At 50.3% G+C, this 25,850-nt stretch overlaps 1 protein-coding gene across 1 annotated transcript in view; it reads right to left on the reverse strand.

The window, feature by feature from the left end:
• The window catches only part of LOC105980377 (alpha-actinin-2-like), a 41,027-nt gene that overhangs the window by 13,296 nt on the left and 1,881 nt on the right, over positions 1 to 25,850 (reverse strand). Inside the window, exons 2-15 of the mRNA XM_013009229.1 lie at positions 23,506 to 23,620; positions 22,564 to 22,683; positions 21,990 to 22,076; positions 19,592 to 19,737; positions 15,779 to 15,860; positions 12,911 to 12,996; positions 12,630 to 12,698; positions 10,628 to 10,993; positions 8,809 to 9,039; positions 6,997 to 7,144; positions 5,662 to 5,812; positions 3,041 to 3,149; positions 2,064 to 2,204; positions 698 to 880 (exon numbers count right to left, since the gene is read on the reverse strand). Coding sequence (XP_012864683.1) covers positions 698 to 880; positions 2,064 to 2,204; positions 3,041 to 3,149; positions 5,662 to 5,812; positions 6,997 to 7,144; positions 8,809 to 9,039; positions 10,628 to 10,993; positions 12,630 to 12,698; positions 12,911 to 12,996; positions 15,779 to 15,860; positions 19,592 to 19,737; positions 21,990 to 22,076; positions 22,564 to 22,683; positions 23,506 to 23,620 — 2,034 coding nt within the window. The remainder of the gene's footprint in view (positions 1 to 697; positions 881 to 2,063; positions 2,205 to 3,040; positions 3,150 to 5,661; positions 5,813 to 6,996; positions 7,145 to 8,808; positions 9,040 to 10,627; positions 10,994 to 12,629; positions 12,699 to 12,910; positions 12,997 to 15,778; positions 15,861 to 19,591; positions 19,738 to 21,989; positions 22,077 to 22,563; positions 22,684 to 23,505; positions 23,621 to 25,850) is intronic.

Consider the following 25,850-nt stretch of genomic DNA (forward strand, 5'->3'; position numbering starts at 1 on the left):
TTTCTTTTTGCTTATGTGGTGCTGAGGAATCGAACCCAGGGCCTCGAGCATGCAAGGCAAGTGCTCTACCACTGAGCCACCTTCCCAGCCCCTCAAGTCAAAGTTTTAAAAAGTCCTCCCTATGCTGGGTACAGGGGGCTCACGCCTGTAATCCTAGCTACTCCGGAGGCTGAGATCTGAGGCTCATGGTTCAAAACCAGCCCAGGCAGGAAAGTCCATGAGACTCTTCTCTCCAATAAACCACTAGAAAACCGGAAGTGGTGCTGTGGCTCTGAAAAGCCCAGGGAAAGTGCCCAGGCCCAGAGTTCAAGCCCACAACTGACCAAAAAAAAAAAAAAAAAAAAACTCCTCTCTCTGCTATCACTAGGGTAACCTGCACTGATTTCTAAGTTTCCTTAAGGAAAAGGACGCCTAGTGTCTTTGCCCAAAACCCCAGAGGCTGCTGAATGGAGTTCATGGATTGAACATCCTTCTCCGGCAAGACTTGGGGTGAGGAAAATTCCTCAGGAAGCCAAACCAGGCAGGAACCCCAAGGCCCAGGGAGGGACCTCCTCTTCCCTAAGCCCCCCACCCAGGATGCTGCCTGCCCTCCCCGCACCCACCCACATACTGCCTGCCCCCCCCACCCCACTCCCCCCCACCCCACTTCCCCCCACCCCTCACCCCCAGATGCTGCCTGCCCTCCCACCACCACTACCTTCTCCCACTTGTTGCGGAGCTCGTCCATGGTGACCGTGCTGTACGGGTTGCTGGAGCTGATCCTGATGCTGTAGCTCTGAATGACCTTCTCCACCTCATTCTGTATGGCCATGATGGACTGCCGCTCGCCATCCGCCTCGGGCAGCGTGGCCTTGAACTGCTCGTGGGCAGTGATGAGACTCTGCACCAAGAACATGCAGAGAAACCTGAGGCGCATGAGCATGAGAGTCATGGGCACTGAGGGCCCCCACACCACACACTGCGCATTGCACGCCACACAGAGGAGTCTAATCGCAGGTAGGCATGAGGGCGGCGGGGGTGGGTGCGGGGGGGGGGGGAGGGAAGTCAGGCAACTTCTGATGGTTCTAGAAAAGCTCTCTGGTGCCTGGAACTCAAGTTCCTTGATGGAGTGAAGAAACCACAAGAACCATGATGTGAGGACCGCCATACAGAGTCGAACAAACAGCGTACATGTCTGCCTCACTGCGTCCAGCGGTGGCTGCGGTGAGGGTCACTTTCTACTGATTATCTGGATGTTAGCTGCTCTCTCTCTGTCTCTCTGTCTCTCTGTCTGTCTGTCTCTCTCTGTTTCTGTCTCTCTCTCTACTGTGTAGCTGAGGCTGGCCTATAGTTCCTATGTTGTGCAGTGGTGCCTTGAACTTGGGATCCTTTTGTCTCCACTTCCTGAGCACCAGTCATGGGGCCTGAACTCGGCCTGAGCACTGTCCCTGAGCTTTTTCACTCAAGCTAGTGCTCTATTACTTTGAGCCACAGCTCCACTTCCAGCTTTTTGGTGGTTAATTGGAGACAAGAATTTTATAGACTTTCCTGCCTGGGCTGGCTTCGAACCGTGATCCTCAAATCTCAGCCTCCTGAGTAGCTAGGATTACAGGCATGACACACAGGCATCCACCTTCATAAACATATTTTTAAGCTAAGGTTCAAAGGCTAATTTTAACTTTGTATTTATACATTCCTAAATGAACATACATATATGTGTATGTACATGTGTATGTGTATGTATGTACACAGGAGTGCATGTATATGTACATATATGTGAGCATATGTTTGTACACGTGTTTCTGCATGTATACACATGTGTTTATGCATATGCATATGTATACAAGTATGGGGTAGGTTGAATGTACACAAGTGTGCATGAATATGTACATGTGTGGTATGTGTATACACATATATGTATATGTGCGTGCGTGTGTATATGTAGTATGTGTTGGTGTGTGCATGCATGTGCACATGTGTATATGTACACCTGTGTGTATGTTCTCAAAGCAAAAAATGAAAGAAATGCGGCAGAGGCAGAGCTCGATGGCACCTGCAGGGCTCTGAGAGGCCCAGTCCAGTACCTGGATCTCCTCGATGCTGTGGACAATGAACATGTCCTGCAGGTCCTCCATCGCTCCCTCCATCCAATTGTTGAAGGGAGCCGCTCTCTTAGCAAACTCCAGGTGCAGCTGATCGATGGTTTCTAGCAATTTCTCCGTTCTCTAAAGGCAAATTAAATGGAAACAAGGGTCATCATACAAGAAACGCATCAAGAACCCCTCCAGTGTGTAGACAACTGTAAATAAATATGCATCCCAGAACAACGTAAGGTATTGGCCCACATTTAGCCACCCAGGGCTAGGAAAGAATAACGCATGCTCTACTCAGCATGCAGCAGCCTGAGGGACCTTCAGCACCAAAGATGCAGCCTCCATCTCCATAGCGCCCAAAGTCCTCTACTACATGCTAGCTTTTGGGAAAAGACTTTTTAAAGTAAAGGACTTGGTTTCCCCCTATACTCAGTACTAAAGTTCCAGTCATCCTCTCTGTCCCCTAAGTCAACTGAACACCCTCTTGAGGACTTTTGGGAACAAATGGGTTTATACCATAATCCGCATGATGGGTTTCAAATGCCAACCTCCCATGGCTGGTGGGCTATCTCTTCTAGGGTTCCATTCATTAGAAAATTGTTCAGTTTTAGAGAGATAGATAATTAAAACCAGTGACTGCATTGGAGAGTCTCTATTTAGATACATCAACAAGTCACTTCAAGGTTTTACAAAAATTCCAGTCAGAGGCTGGTGGCTCATGCCTGTAATCCTAGCTACTCAGAAGGCTGAGATCTGAGGATGGCGGTTCTAAGCCAGCTCTAGCAGAGCAGCCCATTTGACTCTTATCGCTTATTAATCAGCAAAAAACACAAGTGGAGGTGTGGCTCAAATGGTAGAGTGCCAGCCTTGAGAGAAAAAGCCAAGTGAAAAGCACAAAGGCCCTGAGTATCAAGCCCTTTGTATTAACAAGAAATATAACGAGTTAATAAATGCTTAAAAAGCCTTGCCTCCAAGGCCTCCCTCCGCTTCTGCGTGAGCGTCCCCAGCCTGTCCCACTGGTCGCAAATCTTCTGGCATCGGTCATTGACATTCACGGCATCATGGTAATCCAGCTCGCTGTGAAAAGCAACAACCAAGATGAGCCTTCCCAGGCTGTGGGGGTGTGGACAGCCACGCCACGAGGCTTCTAGAAAGGAAAGGCTTCTAGAAAGGAATGACACGAGGAGGAGCGCGGGCAGCTTCCTCCAGGGGCTTGGCAGCCCCACCATTATGCAAACGGTTCCAGGATCATAAGGAGCATTACCCAACCCCAGGCTGGCCGAGGGGTTTCTACCCAGTCCCGCCCCCAGCTAGCTCTCTTCTCTGCCAGGCACCCTGAAAGCGAGATCCTTTAATAGATAATTAACTTACTTTATTGCTATGACACAGGTGATGCGCAGAGGCGTACAATGACGTGAGTCAGGTCATGAGTGTGTTTCCTTGTGTACAGCATCTTCGGTCCCCTCCCTCTCTCCCAGTCCCTCTCTCCTGTCTCTACCCACGGGCTGTAGAGTTCACGTTCATCCATGCCCAGAGAGCTCCTGCGCTTGTCACCCCTTTTCCCTCCAGTTCTGTGCCCTCTCCTCCCCACCTCCTGAAGACAGACACTTGAAGACACCATACATAAAGAAGACAGAATCATCCAAATATAAATATAAAAGAAAAAGAAAGAAAAAAGAGGTCTCTCGTTTGTATATTTTGGAGTTCATTTATGTGTGTGTGTGTGTATATATATATGTGTGTGTGTGTGTGTGTGTCTATAGCTATAGATATAACTTTATACAAATGTGAAAAGGCACACAGGCATTGTGCCATTGTGTGGTCTCACTGTGAGTATCTAGAATCCTATACAATTTATCACACACCAGTACAGTTCAGATCTAATTTCCTCATGTCAGAGAGAACAAGCGCTGTGAAAGCGAGATTGCTAAATGGAAACTAAATGAAGGCAGCTCTTCGAGCCAAGGCTGTGGCCATAGGGCCTCAACTTCCTCAGGCATCATGGGAGGTGTGGGCTTGTGCACACAGTGACCTTGGCATCTCTTGAAGAGCACACAAGCTCCCCAGGGAGCAGCACCCACCCAGGAAGCCCCAGGACCTCACAGAGAACGCAGCTCTCCCACCGGGGGACAGCAAGGCTCTGCCTTGTCTTATGCCACTTGTGTGACAGAAACAACACAATGCAACAAGGCACAGTGGCCTGCGCCTGTCATCCTAGCCAACTCTGGAGCTGGAGAAGATCACAGCTCAATGCCAGCCAGGCATGAAAACTTGAGAGATCCCATCTAAATCAATAAAAGCTGGGTGCAGTGTTACCTGCCCTGTCTTTCCAACTACGTGGTCAGTGTATATAGGAAGATTGCTATACAGGTCTTCCACAGCAAAAATCAAGGCTCCATCTCACAGATAATGAAAGAATAAAAAGCATGACTCGAGTGGTAGAGTACCTGCCCTGTAACACCATTGTTAAATGCTTTTTTTTTTCTTCATATCAAACTTCTTATGAAAGCAATGCCTGACTAGAAGATTACCTACTATCTCAGAGACAAGATGTGTGGATCTTAAGCTGGGCACCGTTGGCTCACACCTTGTAATCCTAGCTATTCAGGAGACTAAGATCCAGAGGATCAGGGTTCAAAGGCCAGCAGGGGGCAGAAAAGTCCAAGAAACCCCACCTCCAAAATAACCAGCCAAAAAAAAAGCCAGGCTGGAGGAGTGGCTCAAGTGGTAGAGCATCAACCCATCAACAATGTCAGGCAAGCATGGGGACCCTACGTTCAAGCCCCGATACTTACAAGAAGAATGACAAAAAGTTTAAACCCTGCACAAAAACCCAATCACTCCACTGAGAAGAAAGCAAGAACCATGGAGATGTACAGGCGTTTTCTGGAGAGTTCTTTTTTTTTTCTTTCTTTTCTTTTTCTTTTTTGTCGGTTGTGGGGCTTGAACTCTGGGCCTGGGCGCTGTCCCTCAGCTCTTCAGCTCAAGGTGAGCGCTCTACCACTTGAGCCACAGCGCCACTTCCAGTTTCCTGGTTGTTTATTGGAGATAAGAGTTTCACAGACTTTCCTGCCCGGGCTGGCTTTGAACCTCAATCCTCAAATCTCAGCCTCCTAAGTAGCTAGGATTACAGGCATGAGCCACTGGCGCCAAGCAGAAGAGTTCTTTAAAAAGCAGCCTGGAAGAGCCAGCTCTAGGGAAGTTCTACCCTCTGACCAACCATTCATTCCTCTGAGGCTTAAGTTTCTCTCTTGTGTCAACACTCAGAAAAGCTAGCACTGTCCCTGCGGTCCCTTCCCCTGGGATAATACAGATGTGATACTTGCTGGCTGACATTTTGTGTTACCGAACAGAGAAGATGCAGGGTTGCTATATGCACATACTATGTGCTCTGCCGTGTTCTTCTAGAACATTCTGATAGCACCTGAGATGCCTGCCACCTCATTAAAGCCTGTTGGGTGCTCAGGAGCAATTGCCACTGTCAAGGATGACAAAGACGTTTAGGCCTATTTGTTATCAGCATACCACCCGAGCCGAGCTCTGCATAGCCCACCCTCAGTCACAGTCACACCCCAGCACCCGCCCATACTTGAGCTCCTGGGCGATGGCAGCAATCTGCTCCACGCGGTCCTGATGGGCCGCCAGGTCGCTCTCAAAGGCTTCGTGCTTCCGCAGCAGCGCCCGCACCTCGGTCAGCGACGCTGACTCATAGTCCTTCTGCAGTAAGATCTGCTCTTTGCCTGCAAAGAGGGAGCATGAACCCCTCTGCGCCGCCCGTCATGCCGCCCTGCTGCCCTGCCACCCAGCAGTACCCCTCGCCAGCCACGCCCTCAGGGGGTAAGGCAGGCCCAGAACCCCAGGACTGAAGGAGAAGGTCAGTGTGGGATTCGGGCTATGGTCATCCTCAATCAACATCCAGCCAACCTAGGGGCGCTGGAAGCATGTGTGGGCATCGTATAGCATGCTACGGAACACCTATCTGCTCTTCTAGCATGACGCTTAGTTAAGTTAGAAATCAACAGTTCCCATGAGCCACTGGGATAGATGAACAAAGCCTTTGTGCTCAGCCAGTTGTGGTGGTACATGTCTGTAATCCCAGCACTCAGAAGGCAGAAGCAGGAAGATCATGAGTTCAAGGCCAGCCTAGGCTACATAGTGGGAACCTGTCTCATTAAAACAAAATGAAAGTTTCTCAGGAGACTGAGATCTGAGGATAGCAGTTTGAAGCCAGCCTAGGGAAGGAAAATCTATGAGACTCATCTCCAATTAACCAGCAAAAAAGCCAGAAGTGGCGCCATAGCTCAAGTGGTAGAGTGCTAGCCTTGAGCAAAATAAACTCAAAGACAGTGCCCAGGCCCTGAGTTCAAGCCCAGGACCAACATACACATAGAAAGAAAGAATGAGACAGAGAAAGAAAGAGGGAAAGAGAAAAAAGAGGGAAAGAGAGAAAGAAAGGAAAAAAGAGAGGAAGGGAGGGAAAGGAAAGGGAAAAGAAAAAGAAAGAAGAAAGGAAGAGGGGGAGAAAGAGAGAGGAGGGATGGGGCTGGGAAGTTGGCCCAGTGGTAGAGCGCTTGCCTTGCATGCCTGAGGCCCTGGGTTCGATTCCTCAGCATCACATAAGCAAAAAGAAAAAAGCCGGAAGTGGCGCTGTGGCTCAAGTGGTAGAGCGCTAGCCTTGAGCTGAAGAGCTGAGGGACAGCGCCCAGGCCCAGAGTTCAGGCCCCACGACCGGACAAAAAAAAAGAGAGAGAGAGAGGAGGGAGAGGGAGGGTGGGAAAGGAAAGAAGGAAGGAAGGGAGGGAGGGAGACAGGGAGGAAGCAGGTAGGCGGGCAGGCAATAATGACACTACACTGCTCTCCTCTGCGGGTTCTGTAGAACTCAGTTGTGCTTTCGGTAAGCCGGAAGCCAGGTGCAGGCGCTCACCATAAGCCCAGGTCTCGTGCGTGGAGGCCTTCTGCCTGAACTTCTCGGCCAGGTGTTCCAAGCGCTCCAACCTCCGAATCTCGTTGAGCAGCCACTCCTCATAGCCCTTCTCAGCCTGCTCCAGCCTCTGCCAGGCACCTGCGATGTCCTGGGGTGCCCAGACACGACACTTCCTTACACTGAGAATTCGCTCCTCTGTGAACCCCCAATATGGGGCTGATTGACTTGTCTTGCTTCCTTCCTTTGCCTTCCCCCTCCCTCCATTAGCCACCTTGGTTTCCAAAAGTCTTAATTATCACTGGGATCTCGTGAATCTGCTCTCTCAGCAGATGTGTACGAAGATGTACACAGTTTACATTTTCTACTCAAGAGCAGCTGGGCGCCGGTGGCTCATGCCTATAATCCTAGCTACTCAGGAGGCTGAGATCTGAGGATCACGGTTCAAAGCCAGCCTGGACAGGAAAGTCCATGAAACTCTTATCTCCAATAAACCACTAGAAAACCAGAAGTGGCACTGTGGCTCAAGCGGTAGAGCGCTTGCCTTGAGCTGAAGAGCACAAGGACAGTGCCCAAGCCCAGAGTTCAAACCCCACAACTGACCAAAAAAAAAAAAAAAAACATCCAGGCATAGTGATGCATGCCTGTAATCCCAGCACTAGAGAGGCTGAGGAAAGATGATCTTGAGTTCAAGGTCAGCCTGGCTTGGATAGTGAGACCATGTCTCAAAAAACAAGACAAGCCAGGTGCCGGTGGCTCATACTTGTAATCCTAGCTGCTCAAAGGCTGAGAGCAGAAGATAAAGGTTCAAAGCCAGCCTGAACAGGAAAGTCTGTGAGACTTTTATCTCTAATAAATCACTAAAAAAAAAAAAAAGCAGAGGGCAGAAGTGAAGCTGTGGCTCAAGTGGTAGAGCACTACCTTTGAGCAAAAACGCACAGAGACAGCATTCAGGCCCTGAGTTCCTGCCCCAGGATTAGCACAAAACAAAACCCTGAAGTCAGGCACTGGTGGCTCACACCTGTAATCTCAGGAGGCTGAGATCTGAGGATTGCAGTTTGAAGTCAGCCCAGGCAGAAAGCCCCCAGGAGACTTTTATCTCCAATTAGACACTCAAAAAAACCATACATGGAGCTGTGGCACAAAGTGGTAGAGCGTGAAGCCTTGAGCAAAAGAGTTCAGGGACCAGTACCCAGGCCCTGAGTTTAAGCCCCATGGCTAAAACATAAAGTAAAATAAACCTGCCCATTAGTTGCTGGACACCTGTGGCTCATGCCTATAATTCCAACAACTCAGGAGGCTGAGATCTGAGAATCAAAGTTTGGAGCCAGTCCTGGTAGATAAATCTGAGAGACTCTTGTCTCTAATTAGCCAGCAAAAAGTTGGATTGCTAGGCTGGGAAGGTGGCTCAGTGGTAGAGTGCTTGACTTGCATGCCTGAGGCCCTGGGTTCCATTCCTCAGCACCACATAAGAAAAAAGGAAAAAGCCGGAAGTGGTGCTGTGGCTCGAGTGGTAGAGTGCTAGCCTTGAGCTGAAGAGCTGAGGGACAGCGCCCAGGCCCAGAGTTCAGGCCCCATGACCGGACCCAAAAAAAAAGTTGGACTGCTGGCATGCCTCAAGTGGTAGAGCACCAGCTATGATGGAAGGGTTCAAGCCCTACTGCTGGCACACACACACACAAAGAAATGAAAATAACTGATAACTAGGGAGGAGAATATCAGTAATAAATCAGTTCCAAGACCAGCTTTCCTAGAGCTGGTCAAGGCCTCTTAGCCCAGCAGGGGGAGGTGAGGCCCCTGGCCGGGCCCACTCACCGACACCATCTTGCCCTCGGAGGGCATGAAGGCCGGCCGGTTGCTGATGCGCAGCTTGGTCTGCAGCGTGTTGAAGTTGATCTCCAGCTGGCACTTCTCCTGCACCTTGGGCGGCTTGTGCTTGCGCCGGTAGTCCCGGAAGTCCTCCAACTTCTTCTGCATGGCCTGCATCGTCTTCTCCGGCGTCCGGTTCTCCAGCCAGGGGATCGTGCGCCGAATCCACTCCAGAAGCTGTTCCCAAACACAGAGACACTGCTGACCACACCCGCTGCGCTCCTGGGGAAATGCTCAGGCAAATGCTCAGGGGCCTGACCACCTGGAATTGGGAAGCCTAGTGTTCCCCAAATTCCTGTGCCCCACCCCCCCAATCTGGGAGGGGTGCGGCTCTGCGTGGTGGCATGCATGATAGGGTCAGCATCCACCCAGATACCCCCAGGGACTGCCCCAGCAACCCACACAAGGGGAGAGACTTCCGGTCAGCACGTGACGTCATGGCTAACAAAAAAAATGTGACAGCCACAAGAAACTCGGGGAGCAGACATCAGCAGACACATGTTGGAAGGAGCTTTCAAATAAAAACAAAACAAAACAAAAAGTCCCAAAAAACCAAAATCAGAAGAAAAAAATCCAAACCTGCCAGAAAAATATTGTAATAAATTCACTTAAAGAACTAAATTTCACTTAATGGTTTTCTATTGGTGGTGGTGGGACTCAAACTCAGGGCCTGGGCACTGTCCCTAAGGCTCTTTGTGCTCAAGGCAAGCACTCTATCACTTTGAGCCACAGCACCACTTCCAGGTTTTTGAGTGGTTTATTAGAGATAGGATTCTCACGGACTTTCCTGCCTGGGCCGGCTTTGAACCATGATCCTCAGATCTCAGCCTCCTGAGTAGCTAGGATGACAGGTATAAGCCACCAGTGCCCAGCCACTCAATATTTTTTTAATAAAAAAAAGCTCATATCCAATGAGTTTATTCCCTATATAAAGGTACTATAAGTCTCAGACTGGCTCCATACCCAAGCATAAGTTAAATCTAGCTTGTAAGTCATTCCATTAGATAGAAGGTATGGAAATTAACTCCTCAGAGCCCAGCTTTCCCCTTTTCCTGCACAAAGATGCTGGCCCTGGAGATGACCTGCCAGAAGCCTCGTCTTCCCCTGTGCCTGCTGCACTTATAACATGACATCAGCCTAGGGTGCAAACCAGTTCCAGTGGTGTCGGCCCTAGTGTAGGGGTCTCTGGACACTGAATGAAGGACAACGTGGGAAACGGAAGGTGCGTGGCCCAGGCTTACGCCCTGTCCCCGGCCTACCTACTCTTCATTCCTGGAGCTGATTACTTTCAAACAATGCTGTCAACCTGAGTTTTCCCATAGCCATAATGAGGACCAACAAATAAAATAAAAACAAAACCCAAAGCAGCTAGGGCTTTTCCCCACAGCACCAGGATACAAATATCAACTACATTATACTGGGTTACGATCAAATACGACTGGAAGATTCCGTCTGCGTAACTGCATAATTTTCCCAGCGCGGACTAAATATTGGGGACCTTGAATCAGAGTGAGAATCAGAGTGACATTTCTTTGGTGTTGAACCCGCTGATGCTGAGCCTCAGAGGATGTGGCTGTGCTCACGCCAGGCGCCTGGCTGTCACTTGTGCCACCAAAGGCCACGGGAGGAGCAGGGACAGGGCTGTTCTCTAACCACAACTCTGGCTGCAGATCTGTTCAGGGGTGTGCTGCGGTGGGGAGAGGGCTCTGGTCCCCAGCTTCCCCTTTGGGGACACACGCAGACCTAGGCCACGTCCCCTTCGTACGAGGACCTGTGCGAGTGTGGCCAGGCTCCTGGATTTGGCCAACACGAGGCTGTCTAGGGGCGGGGCTTGGATGCAGCAGGCCAACGCCTCAGCACATGCGCGCATGCTCTGCGACTCTGCATCAGAGCAGCGTTGGCACTGCACACTGCTCGCTACCACGGGAGCCAGCGACAGCCCGTGTGGTTCCTGCTTCCCTTCTCTCTGAGATGCAAGATGCAAGCGACACAGGCGGCCCTGGAGAGGGGTGCGGAGCCGGGCGCCCCGATCCTTTACCTCACTTGCTAGCCTCTCGTATTCTTCCATCAGCCTCTCATTCTCTTGATTCACAGCAAGAACCTTACATATCCTGTTAGCTGCTGTCTCAGCCTGCAAAACACAATAGGAGAACAGGATGGCTGGTCCACAGGGAGGAGTCACGCAGCTGGGCATGGGAGGTGGGATGGGGGGACGTCTTCTCAACACGGTCAAGTCATTAGTTTCCACACAGACTCACGTGGCAGGCGGAAGGTACCACAGACATACCGGGACGCAAGCTTTGTAAGACACTGAGCAGGTTAGTGACAAGAATACGGGGTCCCAAAATGCCTGTCTACGCTGAACACCCCTCAACACCGACCCCTGGCCGTGGGGTGGACACTGCCGGAAGGACGCTGGCCTTTGGAAATCAAAGCAGAAATGATTTCATCTTGAACATATGGATCTACTGTGCTTGGATCTACTGAAGACCTACAGAACCTTCTAGATGCCATCGTGTGTGGAGGGGGACCTGCATGTGCCTGGTTCCTTGTGATCTGGGGGTTCATTGTGAAGAGGACAGAACCAGCCACCTGTGCCCCACCAGGCTTCCTGGCTGTGTCCCTCCCACCCCCCCACGCCTTGTGTCTGAAGTCACCGTCACTGTCCAGAATGTTCTGGGGAGGTTGTGGCATTGTTTAAACCCTTCCTCTATTTTACCCAGAGTAAGACTGTTCTGGAAATATGTCAGGACAAGTGATTGCACAGAGAAGGCGCGTTGCAGGCCGCTGACAGCAGACTGGACGCAGGGAAGGCAGTCGTACTCCTCCTCACACTTCCCCTGCCGCCCCAGGATGATGGCTCAATCTTCAGGGCAATAACTCCCCCCCACTCAAAGTACAAATCTAGCCCATGATTTTCCAATAAAAGAAAGGGGGGGGGAAACGGTAACAGCGCTTCCGGAACTACCTAAAGCGACGGCTATTTTTTTAATCCCGCCCCATGTGGAAGTTGCTGTATTACATGGTTATAACACACTTAGGGAATAAGGTAGGATGTAAAGCGCGCGCACGCACACACCCGGGTACACACACGGCACACAGAGGATGGGTGTGGGCAGCGGTGCACACGTGTTGAATACCTGCTCCGCTCCCGCGAAAGCATGGTAGAAGCAGGAAACGTAAGTCATGATGGCTCTTTCGTCAGGTTTAGGAGTATTCACAATGTCTGAGGGGGAGAAAATAACACAGGACACGCAACACACACACACACACACACACACACACACACACACACAGGAGAAACCAAGGTGAAGGAAGGAAAGACAAGTTGTTCACACCGACCACTTCCCGCGGCTCACAGGCCGGTGACTGTGATCCTCGGGAAGGCTGGACAGCACTGAGATGCTTTGGGAGCAGGATTTCTAGAGGTGCCCACCGAGGCAGGGCCCTTCTCCCCTGTGGGGCTGATGAGAGCGCCTGGCTGTGGCCGCCGTGTGGGTTCCTCACACCCCTCTCTTCCTCTTCTTCTCACAGGGGTGCTGGGGACCTGCCTGGCTGCCTCCGCGCATGATTTACCTAGCGTGCCACCTATGGAAAGCACCAAGGGTCACAAAGCACCAGGGGGAGGGGACTACACTACTGTGACCTGTCACCATGGACGTAGGCTGCTGATAAAACCAGTTGGAAGAGAGAAAGGGAAGCACATGAGCACACAGCCTTTGCTGCCTCTATCTGGGCAATGCCCACATTCACCACACGAGCCATACCCTGCCATTCATCCCCTGCAGCGAGACCTCATCATGGAGTCTGTGGGGGCCATCCACAGAAAGAACCTTCTAGAAGACAAACACAAATGGAATGCCAATGCCTGACAGAACATCTCAAAGAAAAGTAGACTTAAAAGAAAAATAAAAGACACAGGGCCACCTGCTCAGACCCGCATGATGCCCTCCTCGGAGGAGGAGAGACGGGGGAAAGAAAGGAACGACAGAAAAATCATCGAAGACAGAAGGCGAGGCTGAGTGGTGAGCGGTGGCTCTGTCCTCACCTTCTGGGCACCCGCAAAAGCATGATAGTAACAGGACACATAGGTCATGAGGGCGCGTTCATCGGGTCTGGCAGTGTACACTAAATCTGTGTGGAGAAAAGAAGGTTAACTACTGGATGCTCAAACACCGCACGCTCTGGGGAGAAAGCTCGCTGAAGTCAGGGCCGGCACCCCCCAAACACACACCACACACACACACACACACACACACACACACAGCTGACTGCTTAAACCTCAGCTCAGGTCCAAGTCATTACTTCCAAGTACTTCTGCAGACTACCCCGGGGGGGAGGGGGCGATAGGAAGGAGTTATCCAAGGAAAAGGCATAGATGGTCCAGAAGAGACCAGACTCTAAGAACATATGTGCATGGCCAGAATGAGGCTTCCAGGATTCGAGTATATGGTCTTTCTATCACGAGATGCCAGAAATCTCTATGCGAGTCTACCCATAGAGCTAGCCCCCGGGCCAGCGCCCACAGCTGCACACACAGCTGGAGGGAACAGCAGCGGCTGCACGGCCCTCCACAAGGCTGGTGGCCAGCGAGGTTGAAAAGCAGGCCACCAGCTTCCCTCAGCACAGCCCGCCACGGGGACGGGGTTGATCAGATGCTTGCAAATGCCCACCTGGGGCCAGAGGCCAACACAAAGCACAAGTGGAGAGGTCAGCGGCAGCAGGGGAGAGGCCAGGCTTCGCTGGGAGCACAGCTGGACGGACAGCATGGTGAAAGAACCCAGACAGAAGGTGGGCTCCCGGAACAGGGTAGAAGTGTAGGGTGCCGAGGTGACTGAGCACAGCATGGCCGTCCCGGGAGGCCATGTGCATGGCTGTCCGCCAGCTGTCTACCAGAGATGACTCCACAGAGTAATAACCCATCTGCATACAGGCATCTGAACCACTAGAGAGGGAAGACGCAGAGGGGGAATGGAGGACAAGGGGGAGAAAAAGACAATGGTACCAATGCCCTGTCAGCTACCAAGGACAAGTGGATGGACGTCCATCCAACCCAGGACTCAGAAAGGCAAGAAAGTGGGAATGGCTGAGATGTGAGTCTTGAGCTACTGATAATCAGGGGGATGAGGGATTGTTCAGAAATGAAACTCACGCTCCATGTGGGGGATGAGAGAGGCATCAATGAGCTGAAAGATGAATTCACAAATTCATCCCGGATACTCATTCAAGAACGCTGTGTCATCAAGGGTCAAATGAAAAGGACGGTGACAAATACCAACTCAGGTGGGAGAGACCCGATGGGGAAGATTTTCTACACTTTTACTTCATTACTCTTATCGAGTGTTTCTCCAGAGATCTGGAAAAGCTGTACATAAAATTCTGATAGTATGTTCAAGGGTTAGCGCACCAACAGGTGTTTGGTGGGGGGGGATAATAGGTGTGTCCATCAAGGATTGCTATTAGGGGTTGAATGGTGGTGCCTATCCCAAGATGAGCTGAAATCTTAGCCTCCATGTGTCCATCAGGAGAGTAAAGATGCCCAAAGACAGACCAGAGAAGTATTGGTGAAGATAAAGCCATGGATGGGGGGATGCTGCCACAAGCCAAGGAGTGCTGGGAATCCTGGAGGCAGGCAGGGTCTCCCCCAGAGCGCTCAGCCCATGCTGGCACTTGGAGTTCAGATGCAAGAGACCCCTCCAGAGCTATGTGGGAAAGCAATCTCTGTCTTATTCAAGTCTCCTATTTGCCCTCTCAGAACCATGGAAATGAGGAGAAATGGAGGATCCATGATTACTATTAACTGTCATCGAGTTCTTTCCCCAGTGATGCCAACTACTGAAAGCAACAGATCACTAGTGAATAACAAAAAGTAAAAACAAACAAACAAACAAAGGTAGAAGAAGTAATACTTTCATTAATTCCTATAGAACCCAGCAAAGCAGCTCGCTCAGAGCAAGTGTTCAATGTCCATTAGCATATAAATGGATCCAAGATATGAAGTCAATGGTTTCCCTGCACCTGTGTGTTAAATGGTCCACCATAGGTACAACTCACATGAACTTGCCATATAAAAAGCTGGTGCCATATAAAAACTGGTGGCTCACGCCTATAATCCTAGCTAATCAGGAGGCTGAGATCTCAGAATGAAGGTTGAAGCCAGCCTGGACAGGAAAGTCCATAAGGCTCTTATTTCTAATCACCAAAAAGCTAATGACAGAGGTATGGCTCAAATGGTAGAGGTATCAGCCTTGAGTGAGAAAAAGCAGACAGACAGTGCCCAGGCCCTGAGTTCAAGCCCAATAATGGCACAGAGAGAGACAGAGACAGAGAGAGAGACAGACAGAGAGAGAGAAAGGGAGAGAGAGAGATCCTCAAAATGACTACTGCCAGAGTATAGGAGAGGCCTTCAGATCTATCTCAACTCAATTCAATTGAGACTAATTAAAAATACAAATGTGTAGATGGTATGCTGTTGGCTCCATATTTTAAATTTAATTTGATAACTTCTAAGGGACTTTTTCCCCTTTAAGTATGTCCTTTAAGGATGTTTACATACTAAACTTGTCTCTATGTAGTGAAGAAAAATACAGTATGTTGCTGAATAAAAGAAACACATAATTTTAATATTATAAACCGAAGTATCCTGCTTCTTAGCTGAAGCTGAGCTTTTCACAATATAGCTTTGCTGTGTTGAGTAAAAACTGAAATATGTATGTATGTATATACATATATATATATATAATGTGTGAATAAGCTACACCTAAAACTCTAGTACTTGTGTGCCGGGGGACAGAATATGTTTGGAAGCATAAATCCTTCCGCCGTAGCTCAGCTACAGAGGGTCCTGGAGTCCCCAGAGAGCTGGCCGTCCCAAGCACTGCCATGACTAACGTAGGGACAGCAGTGACAGTCTCACCTTCAGCATCCAGCATTTTGGGAATGTCCAAGTGCTTCTCTGCGATCTCCATGGCCAGGTTGATGTTTCCTATGGGGTCATCCTGAATGGAGAACAACACAACCCAGCTTTAAGGAGGCTCAGACAAGACTCGTGACTGGTGCTCTCATGCAGACACCCTCCCACCCCCAGGCGCCACAATCCCCCAATTCCTCATCTTCTCATCGTCCAATCACTCCCAACATTCTGAATACCAGAAACCACACAGCCATGCAGCCCCGCTGCACACATGTGTGCACACATCTATTTTGTGGAGGCACAAGGGCCATCGGCATCTTCCTCCCAGATGTGGAAAGTAGAGGGGAAGGGAAGGTTTACTCCACTCGTGTGTTTTAAGCAGGGGAAAGCTTAGGGGATGGAGCCATGAAGGGAAGGGGAAGTAGGTGCAGTTCACTGAAGATACCCCAAGGGGGCGACAAAAAGCAAAACTGTGAGGTTAAAGGCTAGGAAAGAGTGTGGGAACCTTCACGTTTGAAGTGACGTGTTTCTGAGGACTCATTTACTTTCCTCTATAAAAGTGGTTTCATGTATATATAACCAGTTTAGATCATAAAATTAACCAGAATTGGATAGAACTGAAATACTGTTATAACTGAAATGGATGAGGCTAAGAACAAAATCTCAAACTGACAAGAGACATTGATCCAGGAGCAGCTTTCATCAATTTTATGGGCAAAGTCATCTGAAGAGTTTAGAACCCAGGATGCCATGCCTCGTCACTTAACATAGTGGGAGGTGCAGGCTGCAAAGCCACAATGGCTTCCTCCAGAGAAACCAAAGATGTCTCCCCCATGTCCTGTGAAGAGCCCAATACTGCTTCCTGGCCTCTCAGACCACGCCTCCAGCCTGGTTTCATCATTTGCCATTGCAATAAAGAGTCATAGGGAAAATGTACGTTGTCCACATGGTGTGTGTGCGCGTGTGCACACCATTATTGAGCTTGAACTCAGGATAAGCACACTCTCCCTTAGTTTTTCACTCAAGGATGTGCTCTAGCACTTGAGCCACCACTTCACTTCCAGCTTTTGGTGGTTAATTAGAGGTATGAGTCTCACAGACTTTCCAGCTTTGGCTGGGTTCAAATCTTGATGCTCAGAGCTCAGCCTCTTGAGTAGCCAGGATGACCGGCATGAGCCATATGTTTAACGTATTTCAAGATGACCGCAGGGTAAGAAAACACACGCACTGAGGCACTGGGAAAGCTGCTTTCTATGACAGGGCGTTGTCTTCACCTCTGAGTGCAAGTTAATCTTACCTGTCCTCAAGATCAATGAAGACAACCAGGATGGTGGTGAAGGTGGGCAAGGGAACCAAAAAGCTGGGAGCAGCCAAAACACGCCCCTTGACTGCCCACACCGCACCGGTGAGGGCAGCATGCAGCAGGCTCGGCCCCCATGCCTCAACCTGACATACATGTGCTCTCCTCAACTGTGACACACACATGCAATATCCGGTGGAGCACACCAGCACCCAGCTGTGGGGGTCCCAGGGGAGACAGGCCAGACTCTCGCCCCAAATCCTCTGCAGCACACAGCACCCACTCAAAGGGCTCTGGTTTCTTTCTGCATCCCTACCCATACTTTAAAACTTCTTGTAAAGAATGAATTGAAAGCTGAGCGCCAATGGCTCACGCCTGTCATCCTAGCTACTCAGGAGGCTGAGATCTGAGGATTGTGGTTGAAAGCCAGCCCAAGCAGGAAAGTCTGTAAGACTCTTATCTCTAGTAAACCACTCAGAAAACTGGAAGTGGCACTGTGGCTCAAGTGGTAGAGTGCTCGCCTTGATCTGAAGAGCTGAGGGACAGTACCCAGGCCAGAATTCAAGCCCCACGACTGACAAAGAAAGAGAGAAAGAGAGAAAGAGAGAAAGAGAGAAAGAGAGGAAGAGAGGAAGAGAAGAAGGAAGGAAGGAAGAAAGGAAGGAAATTCTTTTTTTTTGGGGGGGGGTCTAGTCGTGGGGCCTGAACTCTGGGCCTGGGCGCTGTCCCTCAGCTCTTCAGCTCAAGGCTAGTGCTCTACCACTTGAGCCACAGCACCACTTCCAGCTTTTTTCTTTTTGCTTATGTGGTGCTGACGAATCGAACCCAGGGCCTCATGCATGCAAGGCAAGCGCTCTACCACTGAGCCACCTTCCCAGCCCAGGAAGAAAATTCTTGTAAAGAATAAATTGAAATATTAATTTCAAGACTCAGGTACAGTAACTTTTAGGGTTAAAGGGAAAACTCAACCTTTCAAAGTTCAATTTTCTGAAGAAAAAAAAAAAGACCAAAACAAAAAGTTGTAAAACTTCTAAGGTGACACTAATTCGTGTCAATACTGAAAGTGTTAAGACAGACCACTATGGGAGAGACAAATAGTCAATTCCTCTTTGGGGGTCTTTTGTTTTTGTTTATGTGGTTGAACTCCGGGCCTGGGTGCTGTCCCTGAATCTTTTCTACTCAAGGATAAGATTCAACTATTTGGACCACAGCTCCAGTTCTGGCCTTTTTTTGGAGACAAGAATTTCATGGACTTTCTGGCCCAGGCTGGCTTCAAGCTTTGACCCTCAGATCTCAGCCTCCTGAGTAGCTAGAATCAAGGTAATTAAATTTGAATACTAAATTCTCAATAGAGTTTGGAAATAAATCCTCTAGAAAGTGAAAGAGAAAATTGAAAGGCCTAGAGTATTTGTCAGTACTGCCTGGGGCTTGAACTCAGGACCTTGAATTTGCTCTGCCACTCGAGCCATGACCCCAGCCCAGGCTTGGAGTATTTATGCATCTACCCACTGGAAGATAGAGGCTATACTGCTGATAGCAACACTCCAGGAGTACAAAGTATTGTAGGTAAATATATAAAGCCTTCCTCAGAGGTAAAGCCAAATCACAAAGGAGCAGGACGGGATTTGGTGTCTCCCTTCCCCACCACTCATCCTGGCCACGGGTCAGTGTCTCCCTGACGCTGCCCATCCTCATCCTGGGCAGGCTAGTTTCCCCAGGGCCCCTCAGCCAGGCCCGGGGGCGTGGATAGTACGGATGTGCTCACTCCCGGGTGGCATGCTGAGCACAAGATGGGGGACACATGCGGAGGCCCCACGCGCAGTGACCTTGTTGAGCTTGGAGTAGTCGATGAGGTCCGGCCGGTGTCTGTGGATTAGGGCGCAGAGACCCAGGCCGTCCTTCCAGCTTCACAAACGAGGAGCAGAGGCCCGTGGTTAATGGGGAGAACCCAGTAGTGGGTGGCCGCTGGAGCACCCCACTTCTCACCGGCACCCACTGCAAATCCCCACTCCCTGCCCTTCCCAGGTGGGATGGGTTTGGAGGTCCCCTCCTCCCGCTGGGGGTGTGGACGCCATCTTGAATGGACTGTGACACAATGCTGGGTTCTGGGGCGGAAGGGGACCCTTCTGGAACACAGAAAACTGGCCCCCATCTGGGGCAGCAGGAGGAGAGCATGGAGGGGCTGTGGGCCAGTCAGGGGGCGCCGCCATGCCCCCAAGCCCAATCAGCTCCGGGGCTGGGCCCGCTCTGGCTCACCAGGCCCAGCTCAGGGCATCTGTGAAGGCAGAGGCTCCTCCCAGCCTTGTCCTCCCTCCCTCCCTCCCTCCCGCTACCGACAATTCACAGAAAACAGCCTGTGTGGCAAACACAGGCTGCACTCCAGCCAGGCCGGGTTCCTCTACCTGTCCCCTGTTGCCTTCCAGTGGGATCTCCCTATTTCTCATTACTCAGAGAGTCCCAGCCAGTGTCAGGAGGGGGGGAGGGGTTGTCTGTGGAGCTGGGGAGAGGAATCTCACACATGTGGGCTCCTGGGAGACAGGCAGGGCACCCCCTCGCCTCCGGGCCGGTGCTTGCCTGGTGTGGAAGTTCTGGATGTTCACGTTTCTGTAAGGGGCCGTCTTCCGCTGACACCACAGCAGCAGCCCTTCTTTGGCAGATGTCTCTGCAAGACAGACAAGAAAATTGTCCAGGAGGGAATTCTGACCTCCTAGCTCACTTGATTCCCATTTGCTTTCAAAGCACACCTCCCAGCACCCCAGCACCATCTCCACAAGCACCGAGAGCCAGGACTCTGATCCCATGGACTTCTTTGGGGCTTGCATTTAGGGTTTTCAGGCTCGTGCTGGGCTGTCTGGCTCACAGCTGATGCTCTATCATCTGAGCCACACCTCTACTTCCAGCTTTTTGCCGGTTATACGGAGGTAATTCTCTCTGATTTGTATGCTCAGGCTGGCTTTGGACCTCAATTCTCAGACCTCAGTCGTCTGAGTAGCGAGGACTATAGCAAGGACTATATACCAGTGAGTGTCTGGCTTCCAGAGACAAACACCTGGTAACACTTAAGGAATTTCAAAAGGATAGTGTAAAAGCAAACGCAGGTTAGACATTAAAAAACAAAAACTGAAGCCAGACTTCAGAATGAGTAGTAACTTTGTATCTTTTTTTTATTTATATTTATTTTTTGTCTGAACTCTGGGCCTGGGTACTGTCCCTCAGCTCTTTAGCTCTAGTACTCTACCACCTGAGCCATAGCACCACTTCCAGCTATTTTTTTCTGCTTATGTGGTGCTGAGGAATTGAACCCAGGGCCTTATACATGCATATATACTCTACCACTGAGCCACCTTCCCAGCCCTGTATCTTTAAAGTGAAAATAATAGAGCCTGGCGCTGGTAGCCTGCACCTGTAATCCTAGCAACTCAGGAGGCTGAGAAGTGAGGATTGTGGTTTGAAGCCAGCCAGAGCAGGAAAGTCTGTGAGACTCTGATCTCCAAGAAACTACCAAAAAAGCCAGAAGTGGAACTGTGGCTCAAGTGGTAGAGCACTAGCCTTGAGCAAACAAAGCTCAAGGACAGTACCCAGGCCCTAAGTTCAAGCCCCACAACTGGTCCCAAAAAACCCAAAATCCCAAATTTATACAAAAAATTTTAATTCAGACTATTAATTCAAGCTGGCTGTCATTCCTGAGCCTCAATTAATGTTTTAATCTCACTATGTCATGGTTGGATTTTTAGCTGACATAAATGGGTCTCTGGTGCTAAAATTGGAATTTTGTATGTGAATTCGAATTCCCCCTGAGGGCAAGAAGATGTCAGGCTTCCTGTCACCCAGCAAAACAATAGGCAAAGTGCTGGTTATTCATGTTTGCCGGTTGGTGAATAACTTAAAATCACCCCAAACGGGCTTGGCAGGCGAGAGTACAAACAACACCCCACCTTTCACACTCAGGTGATGTGGGAGGTTAAAAAGGGAAGGGCCGGGGCTGGGAAGGTGGCTCAGTGGTAGAGCGCTTGCCTTGCAAGCTTGAGGCCCTGGGTTCGATTCCTCAGCACCATATAAGCAGAAAGAAAAAAGCCGGAAGTGGTGCTGTGGCTCAAGTGGTAGAGCGCTAGCCTTGAGCTGAAAAGCTGAGAGACAGCGCCCAGGCTCAGAGTTCGGGCCCCACAACCGGACCCAAAAAAAAAAAAAAAAAAAGGGAAGGGCCTTGTGCCCTTGCTTGGTTCTTCACTCGAGGCTGGTGCTCTATCACTTGAACCACACCCCTACCTCTGGCTTTTTGCTGGCTAATTCGAGGTAAGAGTCTCATAGACTTTCCTGCCTAGGTTGGCTTTGAACCTTAATCCTCAGATCTGTCTTCTGAGGAGGGAGAGGAAAACTTAGAAGAGCTCTGTCAGTAGTTGTGAACTTACTCATATAATGGGTAAAGGAGCTTCATAAATGTTTGTGGGGGAAGGGGGTGCGTGCCAGTCCTGGGACTTGAACTTAGGGCCTAGACACTGTCCCTGAGCTTTTTTGGTCAATGCTAGCACTCTACCACTTGAGTCATAGCTCCACTTTTGGCCCTTTTTTTGGGTGGGGGGGAGTGAAGGGTTAATAGGAGTTAAGAGTCTCACAGAGTTTCCTGCCCAGGCTGGCTTCAAACTGCGATCCTCAGATCGCAGCCTCCTGAGTAGCTAGGATGACAGGCGTGAACTGCGGGGCCCAGCTAAATGCTCATGGCTAAAAGCAACTGCTGCTCTGCACATGCACTCCTCTTCCAAAAGGACCCCATAGCCGTGACCAAAAAGGGCGCCACGGTCTTCCCCAACCACACATCAAACCTTCCACTACTCATCTTCCACGCCCGACATTCTCGGAGGCCCCCCGACTGCCACACCCACACAACATCACGAGACCCTCAGCAGTGCCCTTCACCTTCCACAGAGATGTCCTGGATGGCGAAGCGGAGGATGATGGTCCAGATCATGCCGAGAGTCATCTTCACATTGCCGTCCACGATTTCTGCAGGGGAGAGACAGATGGCCCTGTGAGCCCAGCCTTCCCCAGCAGACTCTGCCTTCCACTACCACCCAGCTGACACGAATTCTGGATTCATCAGGACCACAGATCTGCATGTGCCTTAAGCCAGATAGCTGAAAGCCATCTGACTTGTGGCCTTATGACAACAGGAGCCCAGGTCTCAAGTGATCAAATAGAAAATGGCCTCATGGGTTCCCTGATCCTTCCTAACACCCTTCCCACGGGGGAAGAATCCCAACTCCTGGGGATCCCCAGGTACTCAACACCACCCTCACGTCAAGAACAAGGCCGCTTCCTTTCTAGAAATCACTTCTGCTGAAGAGCCTCTTGCTCCTGTGGGTCTGACTCCATCCAAATACCCCGTGCCTCCGCACCGGCGTGCATGCTCTGCGTCCAGCAGGGGGCAATGTGGGAAGCACGGGAGAGGGCAGAGGAAGAGCGCAGGGCAGCCCCGCCAGGGACCCCTCACCTTCCGCCCCGATGGACACCAGCTTCACCCCCTTGCTGGCTATGTAGTCCAGGGCTTTGTTGACGTTGGCGATCTTGTGGAAGCGCATTTTGCCCCGGTCGGGTTTGGGCAGCCTCTCACCTGCAGGACAAGAAAACCAACATGCCAAAACTTGGGGAGAGAGGGCTGCTCCCTAACATGGCTCCAGTTTCTAGAACTCACAGGGGAATGGACACGTACTCAGGACCCATCTGAGCTGGTAAAGCTGCCAGGACCACTGAAGACACTTGGCTAGGAAGATACAGGTCAGGACAAACTTCCCCTGCCCTCCCCACAGCCCCATCAGCCAACTGAACCCAACTCAACCAACATGCCGAGTCATGTCTGTACCTACACTGACCTTCGGCTACTTGCAGACTAGGCATGGACTGGAGTGAGTGGATAGGACAGTGGGATGGGTAGTCACAGACTTGGTATTTTTTTCTCTCTTCTTTTGTTTTCAGGGGTGGAGGGGGGATAGAAATATTATTTTAGCTGAGCACCAGTGGTCACACCTGTCATCCTAGCTACTCAGGGGGCTGAGATCTGAGATTCACAGTTCAAAGCCAGCCCGGGCAGGAAACTCCATGAGATTCTTATCGCTAATAAACTTCCAGAAAACCCAAAGTGGTGCTATGGCTACAGTGGTAGAGCACTAGCCTTGCTCTGAAGAGCTGAGGGACAGTGCCTAGGCCCAGAGTTCAAGGCCCATGACCAAAAAAATATATTATTTTAATAAGTCCATTTTTAACAGAATCTGTCCCTTTGTTTAGAACTGAAAAGGACCTGCAGGCAGGTTCCAGCGACCCGTGTTTTCGGCTGGCCTGGTTCAGAGGGGACTCCATGCTGCCACCTTTAGGCTGTGGCCCCTCCCTTCTCCCTCCTCATGTGTGTGTGTGGGGGGGGGGAGATGGGCACACCCACCTGAGATGACCTCCAGCAGCAGCATGAGCTTCAGGCCATTCCGGAAGTCCTCCTCGATGTTCTCAATCTGGGTGCCAGCTTTGCGCAGGTGGGAGTTGCACCAGGCAGTGAAGGTCTGCAGGGAGAAGCAGGCACTGCTGAGCAGCCATGGCCGCCTGGCCCCATCCCAGGACAACAGGCCACGGGGTCACAGGTCGTGGGGTCACAGGTCACGGGGGGGCAGGCCACACTGCCTGTGCATTTCCACCCACAGGAGGCGGAAGAGCATGGCAATAAAACTTGGAGACCCAGAGCCAAGAGCTTGGCCTAGAGCTAGGCACTAGTGGCTCACGTCTATCATCCTAGCTACTCAGGAGGCTGAGATCTGAGGCAGACTGGGCAGGAAAGTCCATGAGACTCTCATGTCCCATTAACTAGAAAAATGCCCGAAATGGAAGTGTGGCTCAGGGGACAGAGTATCAGCCTTGGGTGGGGGTGGGGGGCGCAGGGGGAAGCCAATGGAGAGCCCTGAGTTCAAGCCCCACCAATGGCACCAAAAAAACCAAAAGTACTCCTCTTTTGAGACAAAGTCATTCGTTTGCCTTACAACTTGAAGACACTCTGTCTTTTCAAGGGTGGCTGTGTTATAGCACTACCTCCACCTTCTAAAGAGCCTCTTTTTTGGGGGAGGGGGTCCGATCGTGGGGCCTGAACTCTGGGCCTGGGCGCTGTCCCTCAGCTCTTCAGCTCAAGGCTAGCACTCTACCACTTGAGCCACAGCGCCACTTCTGGCTTTTTTTCTTTTTGCTTATGTGGTGCTAAGGAATCGAACCCAGGGCTTCACGCATGCAAGGCAATTACTCTACCACTGAGCCACCTTCCCAGCCCTAAAGAGCCTCTTGAAGCAGAGAGATGACGTGAAGATGGGCTTTACTTCCTGCTCAACAAAAATGAGCTTGCCTGCAGAACAATGCATAAGTAATGTCTTTCTTTAGAAGAGAGGGTGGGCGATGCTCCCGTAGCAGAAAGGCAGAGGGGGGGGGGACTCATAGCTACTAATTACCAACAAGGAGTTTACCTCCCATGAGCAACAGTTTTCAACTCTTAACTAAATTAATTAATCACTTGAAAACAACAACAATAATTGTAGCCTCTTACTAGCTTATTCCAGGTATCTAGCTAGACCCTAGATTCTAAACAGGACCAGAGATAGCCCAGCTCCTGACGGCACAAGCCTCAGTGGACAGCACACTATGTTAGTGGCACCCAAAGCCCTTCTGTGTGTTGCTCAAGCTAACTTTAAACAGCGTCCACTGCTGTACTATTTCCTGCCAAACCCAGATTGGAGATGCTTCTGGCAGCTGCTGGCTAAGACTGGAAACTGTCTCCTTGTCTCCCAACAGCTGCGAGGCCCAGGAACAAAGTGACTGGCATGTTAAACTGGGGTCAGGAACAGGCAAGGGACACACAAACAGGGTTTGAGTTCAAATTGACAGAGCCAGCCTCTCAAAAGGTGTGGCTTCCAACTAAGACAAGAAAAGGACCACGTGACCAAGTACGGCAGCACATACCTATATTCTCAGCACTCAGGCATTCAGGAGGTAGGAAGAGCTCCATCTGAGTCTAGCCTGGGCTACGTAGAAAGTTCAAAGCTGGCTTTAGCTATACCACGAGACACTGTCTCAAAAATGAACAATTTAAAAAAGACCAAATATCCACCAAAATGATTTTCCTGGTGTAATAAAAAAGATTCTCAAACCAGTCCCTCATTACAAGAAATATCTGACAGCAAATCAGTTCCACGGCAGAAAGAAAATGTAGGTATTTTCTGGGATTTAAGTAACTTTTTCCTGACAGCCAGTACAGTAATTATTCCTAAAACACATGTGAACTTTCAATAGGCTCAAAGCAGGGAATACTAGATCCATAACAGTCAATGTGGCAGCCTCTAGCTGTAAGACACTGTTTAAGTTTAAGTTAAAGTGAAACTACATTAAAAAGAGCCCCTGAATTCCACAGGCCTCTTTCCAATGCTCAGGGACTCTACGTGAGCCTGTGTAGCTACAGAAAAGTCCCTGTGACCAAAAATGTAATGGGACATCAGTGCTCTGAAAACAGATGGCTGTTTGGAGAAGGCAAGGTTACTGTAAGACTACAGCTTCATGCCAGGCACCGTGACTCACAACTATAATCGTAGCTACTCAGGAGGTTGAGATCTGAGGATCAAAGCCAGTCCGAGAAAGAAACTCCGTGAGACTCTCATCTCCAATAAACCACCAGAAAGGGCTGGGAAGTTGGCTCAGTGGTAGAGCGCTTGCCTTGCATGCATGAGGCCCTGGGTTCGATTCCTCAGCACCACATAAGCA

The sequence above is a fragment of the Dipodomys ordii genome, unplaced genomic scaffold (genome assembly GCF_000151885.1).
Source record: "Dipodomys ordii isolate 6190 unplaced genomic scaffold, Dord_2.0 Scaffold9, whole genome shotgun sequence".
In the NCBI taxonomy this organism is placed as follows: Eukaryota; Metazoa; Chordata; class Mammalia; order Rodentia; family Heteromyidae; genus Dipodomys; species Dipodomys ordii.